Here is a 19,281-nt window from a genome sequence, read left to right as displayed (position 1 = left end):
ACTAACTACATTAAATGTGCTGGCGAATTTATTTTTTACGCTTGAGCGGGAAACATTCTGGTATTTGTTTGACTACCCTGCTGATGTTTCAGTAAAAGCAGTGGGAAACTTGAAAATCAACTGAACCAATAAATTAATTCATCATAAATTTAGAGGGACGTAAAACACTTTAGCTTTGTTAAGCTGTACTGTTTATTATTTTCTGTTGTCATGCTCGATATAAGGTAACAACAAGTTATGTTGTGATCTCGATGCAGTCGGCCTAAATTTTTAATCAAAGACACCTTACTGTAATTTTTTTTTTTTGCGAGAACTGGTTTGCTCAGTTGATCAATTGCGCCCAAAATAATAACATTTAGTGTGTTTACGGTGGCTAATAATCAAATAAAACAGGCGTATTTTATTAATTATGTTTAGCAATTTAGCCTAAAGAGTCAACTTCAATATTGTATAATTTCTATTTTATACTTGGCTTTTAATTTATAATCTATTGTAATAGATTTGCCTATTAGTCTCGCGTCCATTATTGTTTTGTATTGTTGTATTTTTCTAGATTGTATTTTGGAACAGCAGGAGTCATTTGTTGTGTCATTATATGATTGAGTAGGCTAGCTAAAATATAATGTAGATAAGATTATAAGATATAGCCTACTAAATGAGTAATTTTCACCCACATTTTTCTCACAACTTTTACTTTTTTAGATTTATACAAAGGGGAAAAGGGGAACAACCACTTAATTGGTTTAAATTCACCCAGTCAAGGTACGTATTTCATAAACTCGTGTCTGTTTTACTTGTGTTTATTTTTCGTCAAGCAGATCGCCTTGATAATCCTCTCGACCTTTCTCGCAGTCCAAGGCATTGTGGATTTACTCCAGTTTATGTGAAATTACGTTTGGGATTGCTAATTATTTAAAATATGATTAATATTTTTACAAATCTATTTTCCTAATACTTAATTGTTACCTTTATATGCTATTTAAAGACAATTGTCTTGGTTGCGCTGCAAGTATTACATTATTAATTGCATTATTAAACATTTTTAGTATTACTTTATACGTTGTCATGCAGAGATATTTTGTTAAATGTGCATGAATGTCTGTTAGAAAATAATTTTTGGTATTATCTATATATTTATTTTGGAGAACTTAAGAAATTTATAAGAACTTAATTTTGTAAAAGGAGCGCACAGCGTTTTCTCGCATCATTCAGGTATTTGTCTCTTTATATAGCACAAATTATAGGGTAAAACTGAAAATAATTTAATTAATATACTGTAATTAATTTTACTATCATTTAGTCAATAACACTCCTACATCTCCACTACAACAGAATTGGCAACGTTTTTAAGCGTTATCTGTGCTTTAGTTTTTTGGCCTATCAATTTTTATTTTTTTTTATTTTTTTGCGGTAAATATACATTAATTGTTTAAACATCATACCTTGAAATATAAAATACATTTGAATTGTGTATTTAAATAATCTGCATTTAATCTGTATGTAGCCTACATAATTTTTATTATATCGTTTTAATTATTATTTTTAACTATTTTAATAATTTTATATTATTTTATTTTATATATTGTGTGCATGTTATTATTTTTAGTGTCACCAGATTATTTTATACGAGCAGTCTTTTTAATTAGCATAGAAAAAATAAGCACCTCACAAAAACGCATTGATTTAATAAATTAACTATTAATTTAATCAATAATTCTGCATCTATTTAACGTGCTTAAAGAGGACGCAGAATATCCCAAGATCACAACAAGCGTTAGAATAGACAGGATATTACGGATGATGCACATCGATTTAAAATAAACAAACACACTTGGTGGACGTGTTATGAGATCTGCATCTGGTTAAAACGTGCCACGTTAATACCAGAAGGCTCTCTCGGCTGTATCGCATTCTCCTTGCACGCAGCTGATCACAACAAAGACACCTTTTCACTGGCACGAGTCCTAACACTGCCCGCGCGCACCTGTAATGCATTTGCCACTTAAGCCCTTCATACAAAGTCAAATCGCCTCGGGCAGAGCCCAGCATAGATAGGCTACTCAACGCTGTAAAACACATTCACACACATTCTTTTTTTATTCCTTTTTTCTGTCTTTTCTTATTGCATCTCTCTCCCACAATCTCTCTCCTAATTTGTTGTTTCTCGATTTATACTTAAGGCCTGTTTAAACCGTGTCCGAATCGGTTACTTGTAAACGTTATTTAAACATAAGAATAATATAATAAATAAAAACACTTACAAGGGCAATTATACCGAAAATAAATAGCCTACAAGCGTGCACTGTCGTACTCGCTGTTTGCAGCTGCACGGGCCTATTAAAATACTGCTGAATATGCAGCAACAAAGTCTGCTTTGGCTACACAAGAAATTATCATTCGTTTGCATTGTGCCCATATCTTGATTTTAGTCCGAGTTAAATCCTTTAAATATATATTAACCAACGTGTTTGTTTGTTTTCAGTATGTAAAAGTCAACGTTGAAACCAGCAAATAACCGTATCCAAACATGCTTTGTTTGGATATCCTGGCTGAATTAATCATTTGATTTTTCAAGTCCTTATTTTACATGGCTGGCTCAACGTGTCTGGCCTGCAGCAGTTCTTTCATCTGCTGTTTATCTGTGTTTTAATCTATTATGTGTTTACAAATGAAAACTTCTACCAAAGACAATGGTTGTCTACATTCCACAAGATTGCAAAAGTGGAGTCCACTCCAGTGTGCCAGCAGTTGTAACAGCTGAAAAACAGCAAATACGCTCAACTAAAGCACTAAAAATGTCGCAATAATATTACACATTTTATTAAAACTACAAGCACATTTATACATCACGAATGTCTTATTGTTTTGAAAGTGTTAGACGACAAATTGCAGGAACATAGGCCTATCAATTTGTAGCTACAAATTACGCCAATTAGGCTACTCTTGAGCTTAGACGATAAAAATGATGGAAATTGAAACAAAAAAGTGCTCTATTATTTTTTTAGCTGGACTCTTTAATTTTTGAAAGGTATTGTAAAATAGCTACATTATTTTTACATATTTCGGTCTTTAAACAAATGCAGTGTGTACTAATAATGTAAGCATTCTATGCACGCGTAAGTGAAAAAATAATTTCCAGATGTTTTCAAACCTTTGACCCCCACCCCACCCCCTGTCCAAAGAATGTCTTATTGAGAGCTGGATATTATTATTAGGAAAATACAAAAACTGACAAACATTTGCTAACTAGGCCTAAGTTTAAACACCGTTTAAAAATATCCCGTGCTTTTTGTGGCCGCTAATCAATAACAAGCCTTGGCATGATTCAAATAAATAATGGATTCAACAGGCATTACAAATCGATAAATCACTCGAGAGTTTAACTTCAACAAAGCGACAATTTATTAAACAAATAGTAACTTTAGATATTTTCAAAAAGTATAAGAAAAACTGTAACTCAGTTGTACACTCGTTACCTTTCTATACTGAATTGATTATAAATACTTAAGACATATCTTTCCAAAGTTGGTCCATCTGCTCTTGCATGAAATAAATTAACACATTTTCTTTTCATCTAGGCTACACCTTGATGGACGAGCAGGGAGAGAATGTTTATGTGCAGCGGAATTAACCTACTTACCAACACAAACTCGCACATCAGCCCAAGTTCACGGACTGAACTTAAATTACAAACACTTGGAAAATAATACGAATATATATATATTAAACAATTTAGAAAATCATAAAACTTTGGGTCAGAACTTGCTGCAGTCGTATACAAAGGCTCCGGAAGCCCGATAGAGTGGCTGACTGGACGGGAAAGCCATTTGACAGCTATTGCTTCCGGTCACCGGAGAGCTGTTCAGAGCAATCCGCTGCGTCTCGAACATCTCGCGCACCGCGTGAAAGTTCTGCTGCTGGCCGGGATAGCTCGCGCTCAGGTGTCCCAGCTCTCCGGACTGATTGAGGTACCAGGGTGCGAGTCGGTTCTGCTGCAAGTGCTGGCTCTCCTGGCTCGAGCTTTGGTGGGGGTGCGAGATAGAGGAGGCGTTTGTTGTGTTTGTGTATTCCGGTAAAGTGTCGTCCCCGTGGCCGCGGTCCCCTGTGTACAGGCTCGTCGCTTGCATGTTGCAGTGATAGGTGGCCGGCTGGCCGCATGGAGGACTGTAATGGGCGGGCTGAGGGGTTGGCGAGTAGGTCAGAGAGACCGAGCCCGGCAGAGCTGCGCGAGAGGCAGGCAGCTCTGCCGCATGCTGCGGGGACCCTCGAAGTCCTGTCATGATTGTATCCATGCTGAAGGCCTGCTGCGGTGTCTGCGACTGCGGACTCCCGCTACACGCACTCCCACCGCTCCTGTCTGGGCTCTCCGTTTTAGGCACGGTGCTGAGGGGTGGAGTGCTGTCATGCGGGGGCGTGCAGGCCCCGTTCTCCGTCTTTATATCCCGGAGCTTCACTGGCTGCTGGGCGTCTTGCTCGCACGCCTGTCCCGGGTTGTCCTTGCCCTGCCGGTCCCGGTCCTCCTTCTCCCTCAGTACGTCCTTCTTCTTGAAGCGGCGCCTTCGTCGCAAGAAGCTGCCGTTTTCAAACATGTTATAGGAGTCCGGGTCTAAAGTCCAGTAGCTACCTTTACCTGGCTTCTTATCATCTCTTGGCACCTTCACAAAGCACTCGTTAAGTGACAGATTATGCCTTATGCTGTTCTGCCAGCCTTGCTTATTGTCCCGGTAAAATGGAAAGCGCTCCATGATGAACTGGTAGATCCCATTCAGTGTAATCTTCTTGTCGGATGAGTTCTGGATGGCCATGGTGATGAGCGCGATGTAGCTATACGGAGGTTTCACCATGTCCTTGGGCTGCTGTGCAGGGGCATACGGCCCATATGCGCGAGCCATGCCGCCTGGGTACTGCTCGTGCGTGGCGTGAGAGTACATGCTCATCGGCGCAGGCATACCGGTATATCCACCACCGGTCGCGGTCCGGTAAAAGCCTTGGTCTCCGGGGATATAAGGCACAACGCCTAAAGGGCTTTGGCTAGACACGGGGTAGCGCGCCTGCATCGTACCCCTTTCTTCGGTACAGAAAAAAGTGAAATGAAGACTATGCAGACGCTTTAATTCAATTTGAGAAGAAAAAAAATCAAAGCATTCCAAAGTTCGTCTCTTCCTCCCTTTGCTTCAGTATCTTGTCTCAAAACGGTCATCCAACGTTTCTTTTCAAACGGATTTCAGTTCTTCGCTGTGCAGGCGATTGAGGAGCAAATGTCTTGTGTGGAGAAGTCAGTGAAAAGGGAAAACCTGTGAACTTCCCGCATCCGTCACTTCACAGGGACTTTTTCACCGAATTACCAATTCTGCCTTTTGGCTGCGCTTAGTGCTCCTCCCTGAACTCCTCTCGCGACCAATAAGAGTTCGAGAGCTGTTTGTGGAAAGACTGTACCCGAAGACCTTTTTCCCTGCGGGCATAGTCTACCCTTAAGGATAAGTGAGACGCAAACACGAAAAAGTAGAAATAATAACAGAAAACGAGAAAATGTATCATCAAGATATAGCACGTTAAATAAATCGCTAAAACTCGCTGTCATGAAAATTTATTTTAAAATGGTAATTTGGGAAAAAAACGCACATGGACAATAATAAATGCACGAGGTACAACCGATTTATAATACATTTAAATATGCCTTAACAGAGTTGCAGTCTGTCAGGCGAGCAGGAGTAGCTGCTTGTTTTCATTCAGGTGTCAGGATTTATTTCAATCTTTTGGCACTATGCATTGCGGGTGAAGCAAGCGGTGTTTGTTTTTCTAGAAACAAATGTGCTGCCTGGAAGAGAAGTAACATCTCCCTAGAACAAATGTGTAAATTAAACAAGGTGTTGTTTTTTGGTGCTTTAAAAAACAATTAATTCATTCATTCATTCATTTAAAAACACCCTAATTGTGCTGTGCTTGTAATTCAGTGCTACTTTAAATTAAACCGCTAGATAATACAGCGTTAGGTTTCCGCAGATAATTCGAACCGCTTGTGACATTTGACAAAATGAAGAGCATAGATCTAAGTGTCGTTTTAATAGTATTAATGAAAGAGTGAACGGTCAATTAAATAAACTGTTATTGTTAATATTATTGTACGTTTGTGCTTTTGGGTTGCACATTAAAAAAAAGAAATTATTTGTGCTCTTTTACGTTATAAAAAACATGAGACGAAAAACAAACCAATGTAAGGTAAGCAGCTTAATAAAAATTTTATTGCCGTTGTTTGCCCAAAAAGAGAAAATTGCCGAATCAATAGCTTATATGGGTTAATCAACTGATTTAATAAACGCTATAAAACAATCATATTCAACAGCTGTGTAATAATAATATATAGAAAGACAAAACTGAAATATAAAGATAATCACTTAATGAATCACTGAAGTTTACCTTTTAAAAATATTTATTTATTTACTCTTTCAGTTTGTATGCTTGTAGTCTTTTGATGGAATGAAATAATTATATAAATTTAATATTCTGTGAAATATATTATTATAATATTTTTTTATATAGCAAATAATACAAAAAAGGGAAATGCCACAAAGCATCACACACTTAACCGCCTAAACAACTGCATCACTCGGGTGTTTTATATGCTTCTAAATGTACATTTGCGTTAAAAAGATTTACAAATACAAATAATAATAATTGTAAAATAAAAATAATTAAAAAATATATAATAATAATAAAACAAATACAATAACAAAAACAAAAAAATAATTAATAAAAATAATGAATAGGCCTAATAATGAATTGAAAAGTTCAAGTTCAATTCTAAATTTGCTTAGTTTAATTCCTGCTATTTTAGATCATTTAAAAAAATCAGGGCAGTTCAGCAGTAAGACATGAGCCCATCTCTTGTGAATTGACAAAATTCACCTGAAGAATTTAAGTTTTTGTATTTGATCGCCCTCTTGTGTCCATTTTGCACAATTACCATTTGGTTATTCAATTTGGCCAAATACAGGTAGGCCTACTGCAAGATGCACAACGAGCAATTTTATAGTATTTGCGTCTTGATTTTTAGTTATGAATCAATACGGGTTCGTTATATATTAGATTGCGAAACTGTTCGATTTAAAACTTACAGTTTGCTAATTATTTTAATTAAAATAATTTATTTCAATATTTATTTCATTTTCTTGCATTGAATTTTAGGTGATCTAGCTTCTTATAGCACGTGCCAATTGAATTTCCTAGACACCTGTGAAACATTTATTTATTTTATTTTTGGCTTAGTTCCTTTATTAATCAGCGGTCGCTAGAGCAGAATGAACCGCCAACTTATCCAGCATGTTTTACGCAAAGGATGCCCTTCCAGCTGCAACCTATCACTGGGAAACACCATACACACTCATTCACACACACACACACACACACACACACACACACACACACACACACACACACACACACACACACACACACTAGGGCCAATTTAGCTTATTAAATTTACCTGTCTTTGAACTGTGGGAAAACCGGAGCACCCGGAGGAAACCCTTGCGAACACAGGAAGAACATGGAAACTCCACACAGAAATGCCAACTGAACCAGCGACTTTCTTGCTGCGATAGGGCTAACCACTGAGCCACCATGTCGCCACTTGTAAAGCATCTTAATTAGCCTATATGTTGTAATTTTTACAATTATTTATGCCGATTAGGGCTATGATTTAAAGTAAAACGGTACAACATGGTGTATATTGTCAGTGTTAATTTCTTGCTCCATTCTTAAAGGTCAGCAGCATAATGGTGCCAACGAAGCTCTCAATAAGAAATGAATATCTAGCGCTCTTTTTGCGTTTGAAGACTAGTAGCCCGGGACTCTGCACTGGTTCACAGATGTCAGACTGCACGCGAACAGGCAAGACCACACACTAACTTCTTCAAACAATGCGGTTTGCTCCAGCGAATGGGTTTGGGACGCAATCAGCTAATGCACTAAAAGGAATGTTCCATATCGCCAGCTGCATAGAAACAGCATCATTCATAAGCATGAGGTGTATGAAGCCTCTTATGAGCTGATGTCACTGGCAGCTGTCGATCGGGTTTTTTGTCTGCGCAACTTGGAGTTAAATGTGAGCAAACTCAATTTGATCAGAAAAATTCAATTAAGATTAGAAACACTCCATTAACTGTGCTATAACAGATTTGTATTTTATGAAATGGTAGGTATAAATGATTTGTACTCCGATCTCGGTGACCGAAATATTTATTACACGTTTAATCAATCAGAAAACCTTTGCTTCGTTTGCTGGCTGTCAATCATTTTGCGCGTTCACTCTTGCCTGTGTGTGGTATACCAACACATGCTGCGTGAGCAAGAAAATAGTGTGTGCAAGTACACCAGTGAACAACAACAAAAAAACCATAAGAAAACACCGGTAGGCCTAAAACTGAATAGAGTGGCATAGAAGCGCTTGAAACAGATGCCGAACTTGATTTGGTTTTGTGTGACATGTATAATTGGCATATGTACGTAAAGCAGCGTTTTTAAGAAGGGTCACGTTTGATTTGTTGGTCAAGTTTGGCGGAATTTGCCAAACTGCTAACATCGCACCTTAATATACACATGGCTGGGATTTAATAATAACTGATTATTTGTTTCTTCATTTGCTCGGGGTTGTGATAGGCTCAGCACTGTAATTTATAGCAGATGACCAGCGTTTTCCAGCCTCATTTGTTAAAATATAAATAATAATTTATAGTAAATAGTAACTATAGTGTTTTTAGTAGGTGGTTCATTCCGCTGTGGCGAACCCGGATTAATAAAGGGACTAAGCCAACAAGAAAATGAATGAATGAATAGTGTTTTAGTAAAGTATGCTACTTAAATTAGGGGAGAGTGGGGACATTTGCAACACTTTTTGCATCTCCTTCAGTTTTTTCAGAGACAATGTTTTGTGAAAACCAAACTTTTTATATAATAAACGGATATCTATTGGACACCCACCTACATTGAATATTTGTACATATGATAATATATGCAGAATTTTGACTTGAACAAAGACAACTTACCCCAAGCACAATCAGGAGTGGTTGCAACTTTCATTAAAAGCTAAAAATAGCACACAAAAAAAAGAAAATATATATATATATATATATATATCTGTGTATGGATTGTTTATGAACTTTATTTTGTTATTTGGTAACAGACATAATGTAAATGGTTAAATTGTTAACTGTGTTAAATTGGCCATATAAATACTGACAATTGAAAGAACAAGCAACAACCAATTATCAGGCCTAAAAACAATGAACAAAAAATATTTTTTTACAGAAAATCTAGACTTAACTTTTATTAAACTACTTCTTTGAACTTGGAAATTAACTAATTAATCAAATAATTCTTTTTATTTTTTTTTCAAATTAAATTACATTGAAACTGAGATACAAGTAAAATTGTTCATTGTTAATATGGTGCTTTTAAATGAATATTGTCATAGGGGACAGCTGCTACAGCATGTTGCAACTGTCCCAACTCTGTCAACCCTGAATAAACTGATACAGCAGCTTTAACGCTTGATAGCTATAATTAAAGCTAAGAAAGCAGTGATTACATTACATTATATAAATGAATAATGTTTCATGAAAACAGACTAGACAGAATGAGACATTTTCTGAACATTAAAAAAAAATATATATATATATATATTTCTTTACCTAAAAATAAGTTTTATACTGAAGGAAAGGTCGCTTATGGCTGATTTCTAAGGAGGGTCTAACTTAGAATTTATAGTATGAATATCATCAGTCTAGCTCATTCCTGAAGGGAGGAATAGGTTTTGTTGCAACTGCCCCATGTTGTTACCGTCCCCACTCTCCCCTAATCAATTGTGTTAATTCTATAGTTGATATGGTAACAGCAACTATGGCATTTTAAACCATGACTATATACCATGGATTTCTACTACTATAAGTTATATTATACTACAATACAACACAGTTTAGGTTTTTTGGTATACTACAGTATTTAATGCAATTTATCAGTTTACTACAATTACTACTGTATGCTGGTACATTATTAACAAGTTGTAAGGATTATAATACAGTACAATACACTTTACTATAGTCTGGTTCAAAATCACAATTTACTGAAAAATTGCTATATTATTTAATCAGTGGCGTTTTAGGATAGTTGGCTTATCATGAGACCAAATAGCAATATTAATAAAATGATGTTTTTTTTGTTTGTTTTTTTTTTAAATAAACCATCCCAAACATCACTGTGAGCTTGTTGCTGAGTTGAACTGTGTTTTCTAGAGTTATAAAACATAAACTGAAACTATTAAATCCAAACGTAACGTTGTTTATTTTTTAATTTCTAATACATTTCGTAAAGACAGTTTCTTAATAAAATTTATGAGATCGGTGCTGTTCAGATCTGTTATCCCATGCTTTATTTTTTTTTTTCCTTTTCATTCAGGCTAAAAAAACTATCCCAAACATCAATGTGAGCTCGTTGCTGAGTCAAACTTTCTAGAGTTGTAAAAAGATAAATCTGAAGATAATAATAGTAATAGCCTAATAATAAAAATGCAAACATGTATTCTGTTTGATTGCCACTGGGGGGACCACTTTCTCTGTTCCTGAAAGGAAGATGAAACAATTATAAAACCTAGTGCGACATAATGAGACAATGGCTTTTCTTATTTACTTTTAAAATGAGATTCCACATTGGAAATTTCAGATTAAACTATTAGAATCCTTATTTCTTAGTCTGAGTTTATAAAGTAGCTAAATTCTTAAAAACGAAGGGAACCAAAAGGTGATTCCATAAGAGATTTTTTTTTTTGCTTTCCCAGAAAACATTTTTGAGTAAAGTTGTAGGCACACACACACTCACACACACACACACACACACACACACACACACATATGCATATATACAGTAAATATATTATCCCTTCATCTGCCTGCTCTACTAAATGGTTGATCATATTTTGACATGCTTTAAACAATGACTGATTTAAATAATGATTTACACACAGCATTGTTGGTTTACAAAAAAATAAATAAATCCTGTTTCACTACACTTGATTTTGGGGTCTGTTCTTCGTAGCTTGCTTAAATGATCTAAGATGATTTGGCAGATCCTGGATCTTTTAATCTTGATAACTGATCTCTGGCTAATTTGGTTCTTCAAACAAGTTCGTGAATCAGATTAAAATGTCCGGATGAACTGATCTGAGGTTGCTGCATGTGTTGGGAGGGACAGATCTATCGATCCTCGAAATCCTGATCAGCAGTGCAACAATTGGCTGACGGCACAGCAGCTAATGACATAATCTGATTGATATTCAATTGTGAGCTAAATTACATAAAATTAGTAGTAAACGGTTTGTTAATTATGATACGCAATAACTTTAATATATACAGTATATAATTTTATTTATTTTATAAATAACTATAACTTTATATATATATATAGTTTACAAATATTTACTATTTTCCCAAGTGTATATAACTACTACTGTAGAAAATATCAGAATTCGGTACTTTCTGTATTATCTGTGCTTGAACTGACCCGATGTGTTTATATGAATTGAACCTGCTCCCGACTAGGTTTAAGCTACCAGAACTGTTGCTATGACAAGAACTCTCTGATCAGTTTTGAAGAACGAAACAATCCTGGATTGTGTCAAATCGTCAATAACCAAATCCAGCTAACTGAGTAATCCACATACGAAGAACGGACCCTTGGTTTTATTGGTAAAAACAAACAAACAAGAAAACATGTTAAATGAGAATCTGAAATAATTTATGGCATACATCAAAAAATAAATATGATTTAGTACTCAAAAAAGTTTTATTTTGATTGTTTTAAAATAAATTGGTCTTACATTTCACGTTTTCAGATTTTCATAGTATATGTTAATTCCGGTACTTTTACCATAAACTTGGTAGAGGTTGATATTTTAGAAATTATGGGATGTGTTAAAAAATCCATTGAGTGTGGTTACTAGCAACGAGGAGTTACTAGCTTTTTTTTCTTGGTGGGACAGTTAAAGGGTTATTATACATAGGTTATAATATTTTTAAAAATTACAGTGTGAAGAACAATCAAAATCTAAAAATCCCTTTTCCACAGTAAATAACATTTTGTGAAATGAGGAACTTGCATTATGGATTATAGACCATTTTGGAGATGTAAACAATAGCAATGGTCCTGACGTATTTCCTGTTTTACATTTTAAATTTTCATAGCTTAGAGTCCAAAAAGTTCCACATATTGATAAGTAATGTTACAATAACTGTTATAACATCAAGTTATAATTGAATCAACTCATGTTACAGATATGAAATAATTTGACAACACGCAGGGAATGTTCATGGGCCAATAACATCACCACATTGAAATGGTCTATATGGATTTTAAAGACTTTATGGAGCTATCAGTGGCTCAAGAATGCATTTGTCTTAGTGACAGTTTTGACAATAAATACATCGCTGGTTTGACATCAGTTTACTTACATTTTTTTCTGCTCACCATCCCCAACAACAGTACCAGACTCTGTCTCGTGTGAGACTTATGAACTAAATATGCAATTCATTCCTTAAAGCTAAAACACATGTCCTGACTCATAATCCTGCAAGTCATCTCTTTAATGAAAGTCATCCTGAATCATTTGAAGACATCCTCAATATGCTTTGTCTCCATCAACAGAAAAACGTTTCTCTAAATCGCTTGTTGGATAAAATGTTCACGCTTGGTTCATAAATATATCATAATTTTAAAAAGTTTAGGAATCTTAAAATATTAAAAAATATATTTAATTTATTATGCAATTTTTGCAACTCCAGTAAATGGAAAAACACAATTCAAAGCTGATTCCTCGAATTGAGGTTTTGAATATATTCTAGCAGTGCAAGGCTTTAATACATCATTTACAAAAAGCTTAAACACACTTTAAATATGTCTTTGTTTAACAGCCAATCAGCAATGAACTTTGTGCTTCATACAAAAACACATCTGGTGCACAGTTTCCATGGCATGTAGGAAAGAGCATGAAACTCTTCAAGACAAAATTAATTCAGAACTCATTTGATTCAGGACTTTTTTTCCTCTTTCAGCTACATGGCATGGTTGTTCTAAGTGTAGTTGAGTTTTCTGTCTGCATTTTAGATACATTTCAGTTAAGGTTAAATCAAAAGGGAATGCTGTTCATCTTTTACTTTCTATTACTTGTTTGTAAAGAGGTCTGTGCTGTTCAGATCTAAATGTTATCATGTGCTTTGATATTGCCATTGGCAGCATGTTATCCTTTATTACTCTAGTTTACTGTGTTTATATTATTATTTCCAGGTCATTTTAATGGTCTTTGTAGATACTTTCAGTCGGCTTGCTTTAATAAGGAGGCTTTGTATTTTCGTGGAAGATAACTTTGTTTTGAAGACAGGTTCGATTGATGTTGATGAGTTTAGCTACTCCGTGTTTATTAGTAACTATAAATGCCTCATTGTTGTACTTTCCAAAATTCTACCAGGGATGTCGCTTTGTTTATAAAATCATACTGGCAGTCATTTCTTTTTCTCAGCCGAAACTTTTTTTTCCCCCACAGGAGTCGTATGAATTTGCACACCAATAGATGGCGGTAGATGACCGTATAAAAGCTTTGACTGCCTGCGCAGACCGTCTGAAGTAAGTTGAACTTATTTTTTAATTAGTGCAGTGGCACATGCGTCCTTTTACTTTTAAAGGCCAAAGAAACTGTATTTGTTTTATCTTTTGTTCATCATTGCACGCGTCAAATTCACTGGGTTTTGTAAACGGAGGTGGAAGTGTCAAACATGTTTATTGCGTTGTAGCGAGGAGAAAGTAAAATAAAGTTTATTTTCCCATAATAGTGACGTTTTAACTTGTGTCATACGCTGCAATTTGTCATTTTGTCCAGATGAATTTGGGGAATGCGTTACATCTTATATTTTTAAATACTGAGATTCGTATGAACCAAAAGCTCTACAGCCAAATTAAAATACATTATAGTTAAATATGTAATGCACAAATGTCGCAAATCGAAATTTAAGTAAAGCAATTTTTATTTTCTGTAATGTACTTTTTTGTATTTATTTATTTATTTATTTATTTATTTATTTATTATACCAATTTAAGTTTATTGAATAGGTTACTGCCTCATTTCACAGATTAGAATTCATTTTATTGTTTATTTATTCCTAATGCACTTAAATGTAGGCCTTCCATTTACGCATATAGGTCTAGTATAAAGTCTTTCACATTGGGAGACATTGAATTTGTTTAACAGTTTAAAATATCGGTTTCTGTCTTGGTCTTGGAAACAAAAATAATTTCTCAGTAACAACAACAACAACAACAACAATAATAATAATAATAATAATAATAATTTTGATGAAGAAAATTATATCACTGAAACAATTAAAACAATAAAAGATATTAAATTGTAAAATACAAGTTAAAATACAACAATAAAACATTTATATTTGTGCGTGTGTGTTTTATCCTTCGTTCCACAACATGACATACATAAATAGTATTGAAACGCCTTCGTTGTAGGGTATGGCTTAATAGACCTACTTTTCCGCTTGTTTAGTTAGACAACCGCTTTTGCAGAAATACGATGAAACGGGATTACGGAAATTTAATTTTGTAAGAAACAATTCATAACAATCGTCTTAACGTTGGAGAGTTTTAATCTTTGATCGTGATCATTTAAACATAAAAATACAATGAAAAGACAACTGCCACAGCATTTCCTATTGCATCTTACGAGATTTGATTTTGTCCTGCAAAAAAGGTATTTAGATAGATAGATAGATAGATAGATAGATAGATAGATAGATAGATAGATAGATAGATAGATAGATAGATAGATAGATAGATAGATTTAAAAACACTGCTTTCCTTTAAAATGTTTATTTCTAACTTTCACATCACATTGCACTGTACAGAGTAAATGGAATACTTGGATGTGCTTAAATTCAACGTCTATTGAAAAGTAAAAACAAGGCATAAAAAGACTTCTATGACTTCATGAGTGTAACCCTTTCTTATGGGTGCGATGAGGTCAACTTATGTCGCTGGCTATGCATTTCCAAAACTTTTGAGTGCTCATTAATTCTTCATTAACGGTCTATATACCTCACGGGTACCCAGTATAAGTGCTTTTCTTTGTGCAACGTTCTCCGCAGCTTACGGACTACATCACGCAAGGTTTGACGTCTTGATGCATACTCTGATGGTGATGATGGTGGTGGTGGTGATGATAATATCCGCCTGCAGACGGGTGGAAGGAGGTGATCCCGTTAAAATTCAACATGAAGTCCTTCCGTTCTCCGACTGGGGAAGAATGTGTCGGATAGCGCGATAAACCAACTGGGAACAGATAAATACACGGTGAGAATAACATACATAATATTTAGCACATACAATTTGAAATTATGCATATTTACTTAGTTGTTAATCCGCTTATTCCGACAGCTTTCAGGTTAAACTTTTCAGTTCTGCATTGGTGCCTTTAGCGTTTAGTTTTCTTTTATCATTTCTTTTCCAATCGTACTTTTAAACCATTAGCATTAACTAAAAGAAAATAATAATTTTTTTCGATATATTTATGAAGTGCATAAACTGTGTCTTAGGGTTTAATTGGTAATAGTTAATTGGGTTAAATTTGTGTATAGAAATCTTGTAAACTTACAACGATTCTTGGAGCAGCAGTAATAATAGTATTCACAAAGATAGAAACAACAATAATATTTACAACAAATAAAATAATGAAAATAATTATTGTTAGTATAGGCTAATTTATTTAATAAACTTATTTGTTTATCTTGCTACCAATTAAAAAAGCAAACAATGAATCGTGGCCTATACATTGAAAATTTAGCAATTACAAAGAAATATACAACATCCTATATGAATTTAGCTTTTGAATATATTTTTTTCCTTTTGTCGCAGAGATCATTAAGATTTATTCAACATTATTAATTCAAAAACATTTATACAATAATATATTTGATATATTCAACCAAATAATAAATTCGCTGTTATTCTTAAGTCAAAGAACTTAGATTTTCTGACAGTTTTATATTTGTCCTTTATTTAGCTATGTATTTGTAATTTGTTACAGGTAGCCTATTGGCATCGCATTTAATAAAATAGACACTTAAATTTTCAATATAATATTAGAAATAATGTAAAATTGTGGCTTGAATGAATCAAAGAATATGTGTACGAGATTTGCTTAATTATAGCTACCTGACATGTCTGCGTTGTCTCTCGCGCTTTGCTGAATATAACCCTGCTCCAGAGAGTAAGTGAATATGCCGGGATGCTGGCCTGTCGGCTGTGAATTGCTTGTAATGGTATTCGCCTGTTTTAGGTATGAAGAGTTTGAAGAAGCCCACAGTGCTGTGCTCTCTGAATACGGCGAGTGGCCTTCAAGGGCGCCTGCCACTGCAGGGGAAGACGGGACTGGGCTGGTGTTGCTCTCCACGGCATAGTCTCCGTTCCCGGGCATTGGGCAGCTAGACATATAGCCGTGTCTAGAGCTTGGGGACATGTGGCCGTGGTGACCACTGCTTATTGATTCATATCCACTGCCGGACAGGTCCAAGTTATAGCCACTGCTATGGCACGCAAGTGCACCGGTAGGCGATTGATAGTCGAAGCTCTGAGGTAAAATGGCGGAACCGAACCCTAGGCCGTTCATCATTCTGTACATTGGTTTCATAGCCTGACATTTTCTCCTAAATCCTCGGGGTCTTCGCCGAAATGACCCTTCCTCGAACATAAATTCGCTTGTTGGGTCTATGGTCCAGTAGTGTCCTTTACCCGGTCGCCCAAGACCTTTTGGTAGTTTAATAAAGCACTCGTTCAGAGACAAGTTGTGCCGAACAGAGTTCTTCCAGCCCTGATAAGAGCCTCGGAAAAACGGGAAGCGTGTTTGTAAAAACTGGTAAATCTCACTAAGTGTCAGTCTTTTGGTTGGTGCGCTCTGAATTGCCATCACAATGAGAGCAATGTAGGAGTAGGGCGGTTTCTCCGGGCGTCGCAGACCTGAGTTGGTCTTTTTACTCTTTGACACTGCGCTATGCTCCTCCAAGTTACCTGTCGAGTTCATCAGTCCTGGATGCAGCGCGGTGGTCGCTGGACTGGTCCTTGTCGGGGGCGTCGACCCCAGGGGTCCGTGAGAGCTTTCAGTCGTCATCGGTCCAGCTGTGACGTACGAAAACAGCCCGTTGTCTGAAGAAAAAGGTAAAGCAAACCCTAGAGGATCGATCGACAACCAATAACGACTTTTAAGAAAAAACAACTGAGGATAAACGCCTCGCTTCAGCTGAAAACCTGTAATAATTCAAGCATCACGCATCCGACATAAATGTGACCGTCTTCTGTACGGCGTGGAGTGGTGTGGCAAATAAAAAGCCTGCTGTTTGTGCGAAAAAATATCCAAGCAACATGCGTATTCGTGGTCGTTATCACCGTTTTCAGTTTCACAGTTTCGTGCTAATCCTGGCGGCTGTAATCCCTTTTTGAGAACGAAATGGAAAGACTGAGTTCGTGCAGCTCCTCAACTAAACAAAACTCGACAGCCAATCACTCAATAACTCTCTCCGGCTTTCTCTCTTCTAATCGCTCCTCCTTTCCCGCCTCACCCACCCCCTTAACCCCACAGACCCCTGCAAACTCAAATTTTTCTTTCTCTCAGAGCCTCATGCGCACTGTCCACCAAAATCAACTAACCCTATATCTATCACTATGCGTCAACAAACATCGCGTCTCTCATCATTACCATCATCCCTCTGGCTTAACCCTACTTTGTTTATAAAATATGATTTGGTCATTTCGCCTAAATAGTCAGTGTTGCGCGCTTTATGAGAATAAACTAGAATTAAATGTACTTTAATAAAGATTGCCTCATAGCTTATCAAATGGGTTTAAGGCTATTACCAATGTTTTCTTTGTGAAAAATCGCTTTTACAGGTCGAATTTTAACAGGATGTATTTCTCTAATGACCTTGGATGGCTGTCAATACGAACAAAAACTCAATGAGCGTGAGAGGCCTTAATAAACCTAGCAGGACTAAAATAAATAAATCATGCCATCAAATGAGGGAGACAGTGATCAGCGAGAGGCGAGTGAGAGAAAGTCAGAGACAAGGGAAAGAGGGGGGAATGACTTTGGCTCGAGTGGAAGCAGGCTGTCTCCGTCAAGAGGTTTGGATACCACACACAGCGCTCCAGTATCAACTTACGGGCCCGGGGCTGCTGCACATCCCTCGAGTCCATCGTTCATTAGCAAAAGAAAAAGCCAATTAGCCATTTGGACGTCGACAGCTTCCGCCAACAAAGAAGGGTCACTGCAGTCTTCATAGACCACCAGTATAAGTATTCATATTTATTAATGCAAACATCTAAATTATATTTCTTGTAGTTGTCATGCATATTAACGTATTTTAAAAACTGAATGTCACAGATTAACGCATCGCACTCGGTGACCTGTCAGATGAATGTGTATAATATGTTTAATTGATCATCAAAACGATTATCTGATAATGAACATTTTTATCCGTATTGTTTGATTCACACTTATTGGGTCTATTTACAGTTAGCTTTTTTATTATGGCACAGGATATGTTTTCTCTCGCGTTCTCTTTCCCCTCCCTTTTTAATCACCCAACTCTTTTAAGTGTTCTTGTAAACAAATCGAATCAACAATCCCCTAGTTTTAGCTTACCATGAGGATGTGGATTAAAAACATGTTCCCGCGCTATTTAAGCAGTATTTTGCCGGGTTTCCTCCGCCCGCTGTGCGCCTGACCCCCGCCGAGTCCCGGATACCCGCGGCTGCTCAAGAGGAAACCGAGCTCTGCGCAAGACTTTGAACACAGGCCATCGTCATGAGTATTTGTGCGTAAGAACTGATGTACACTCACTGATCTATTTTCATTACAGTCCTAATTGAGCCACTGTAAACAAGATTTATGACTTAGTCATGGTCTAACGCATACGCATCAAAGAGTCCAGTTAACCTTTTATCTGAGACGACTTTGTGTCTATGAGAACATTTTATTTAAGGGCGATCACGTTTCTTCTTATACATGACAAACAGCCACAATACATATTTTATTTTGGCATGAGTAGTTTTTTTTAATGAAACGAAGTTGATTGCACGTTACTGAAGCTCTATTTTTCACTTTTTCAATAATTCACGTTTATTTCTTTATAAAGGTTAGAATGGTTACATAGGTTAGTGATTTTTAAAGGAATGGTTGGC

The 19,281-nt window shown here is 36.1% G+C and overlaps 2 protein-coding genes and 1 long non-coding RNA gene across 17 annotated transcripts in view; 1 reads left to right on the top strand and 2 right to left on the bottom strand.

The window, feature by feature from the left end:
• The window catches only part of LOC137488655 (uncharacterized), an 81,706-nt gene that overhangs the window by 855 nt on the left and 61,570 nt on the right, over positions 1-19,281 (top strand). For 7 of the 15 annotated variants that reach the window (XR_015518448.1, XR_015518440.1, XR_015518439.1 and 4 more), the window contains exons 2-4: positions 703-762; positions 13,589-13,668; positions 15,195-15,399. This is a non-coding gene — a long non-coding RNA (uncharacterized LOC137488655). Of the gene's footprint in view, positions 1-702; positions 763-13,588; positions 13,669-15,194; positions 15,400-16,384; positions 19,142-19,281 lie in introns of those variants that run through there. The other 8 variants (XR_015518444.1, XR_015518443.1, XR_015518437.1 and 5 more) reach the window with 3 other exon arrangements.
• Positions 3,385-5,333, bottom strand: foxc1b (forkhead box C1b). Its single transcript, NM_131729.2, has one exon. It carries the CDS (start codon positions 5,055-5,057, stop codon positions 3,756-3,758), a length of 1,302 nt encoding a protein of 433 aa, NP_571804.1. The 5' UTR covers positions 5,058-5,333; the 3' UTR covers positions 3,385-3,755.
• On the bottom strand, positions 14,679-17,599 carry foxf2b (forkhead box F2b). Its single transcript, XM_087298245.1, has 2 exons — positions 16,261-17,599; positions 14,679-15,378 (listed from the first exon to the last, which is right to left on the bottom strand). The coding sequence occupies exons 1-2, from the start codon at positions 17,210-17,212 to the stop codon at positions 15,203-15,205; spliced, it is 1,128 nt and encodes a 375-aa protein (XP_087154371.1). The 5' UTR covers positions 17,213-17,599; the 3' UTR covers positions 14,679-15,202.

The sequence above is a fragment of the Danio rerio genome, chromosome 20 (assembly GCF_052040795.2).
Source record: "Danio rerio strain M-AB ecotype USA chromosome 20, GRCz13ab, whole genome shotgun sequence".
NCBI lineage: Eukaryota > Metazoa > Chordata > Actinopteri > Cypriniformes > Danionidae > Danio > Danio rerio.
Note: the sequence above shows the minus strand (reverse complement) of the source record. Positions and strands in the feature narration are given on the sequence as shown.

Coding starts and splice junctions, on each gene's coding strand:
- foxf2b (XM_087298245.1), bottom strand. CDS start 17,212: ATGACGACTGAAAGCTCTCACGGACCCCTGGGGTCGACGCCCCCGACA. Junction 15,379..16,260: donor AGACAACGCAGACATGTCAG/GTAGCTATAATT, acceptor ATCTGTTCCCAG/TTGGTTTATCGCGCTATCCG.
- foxc1b (NM_131729.2), bottom strand. CDS start 5,057: ATGCAGGCGCGCTACCCCGTGTCTAGCCAAAGCCCTTTAGGCGTTGTG.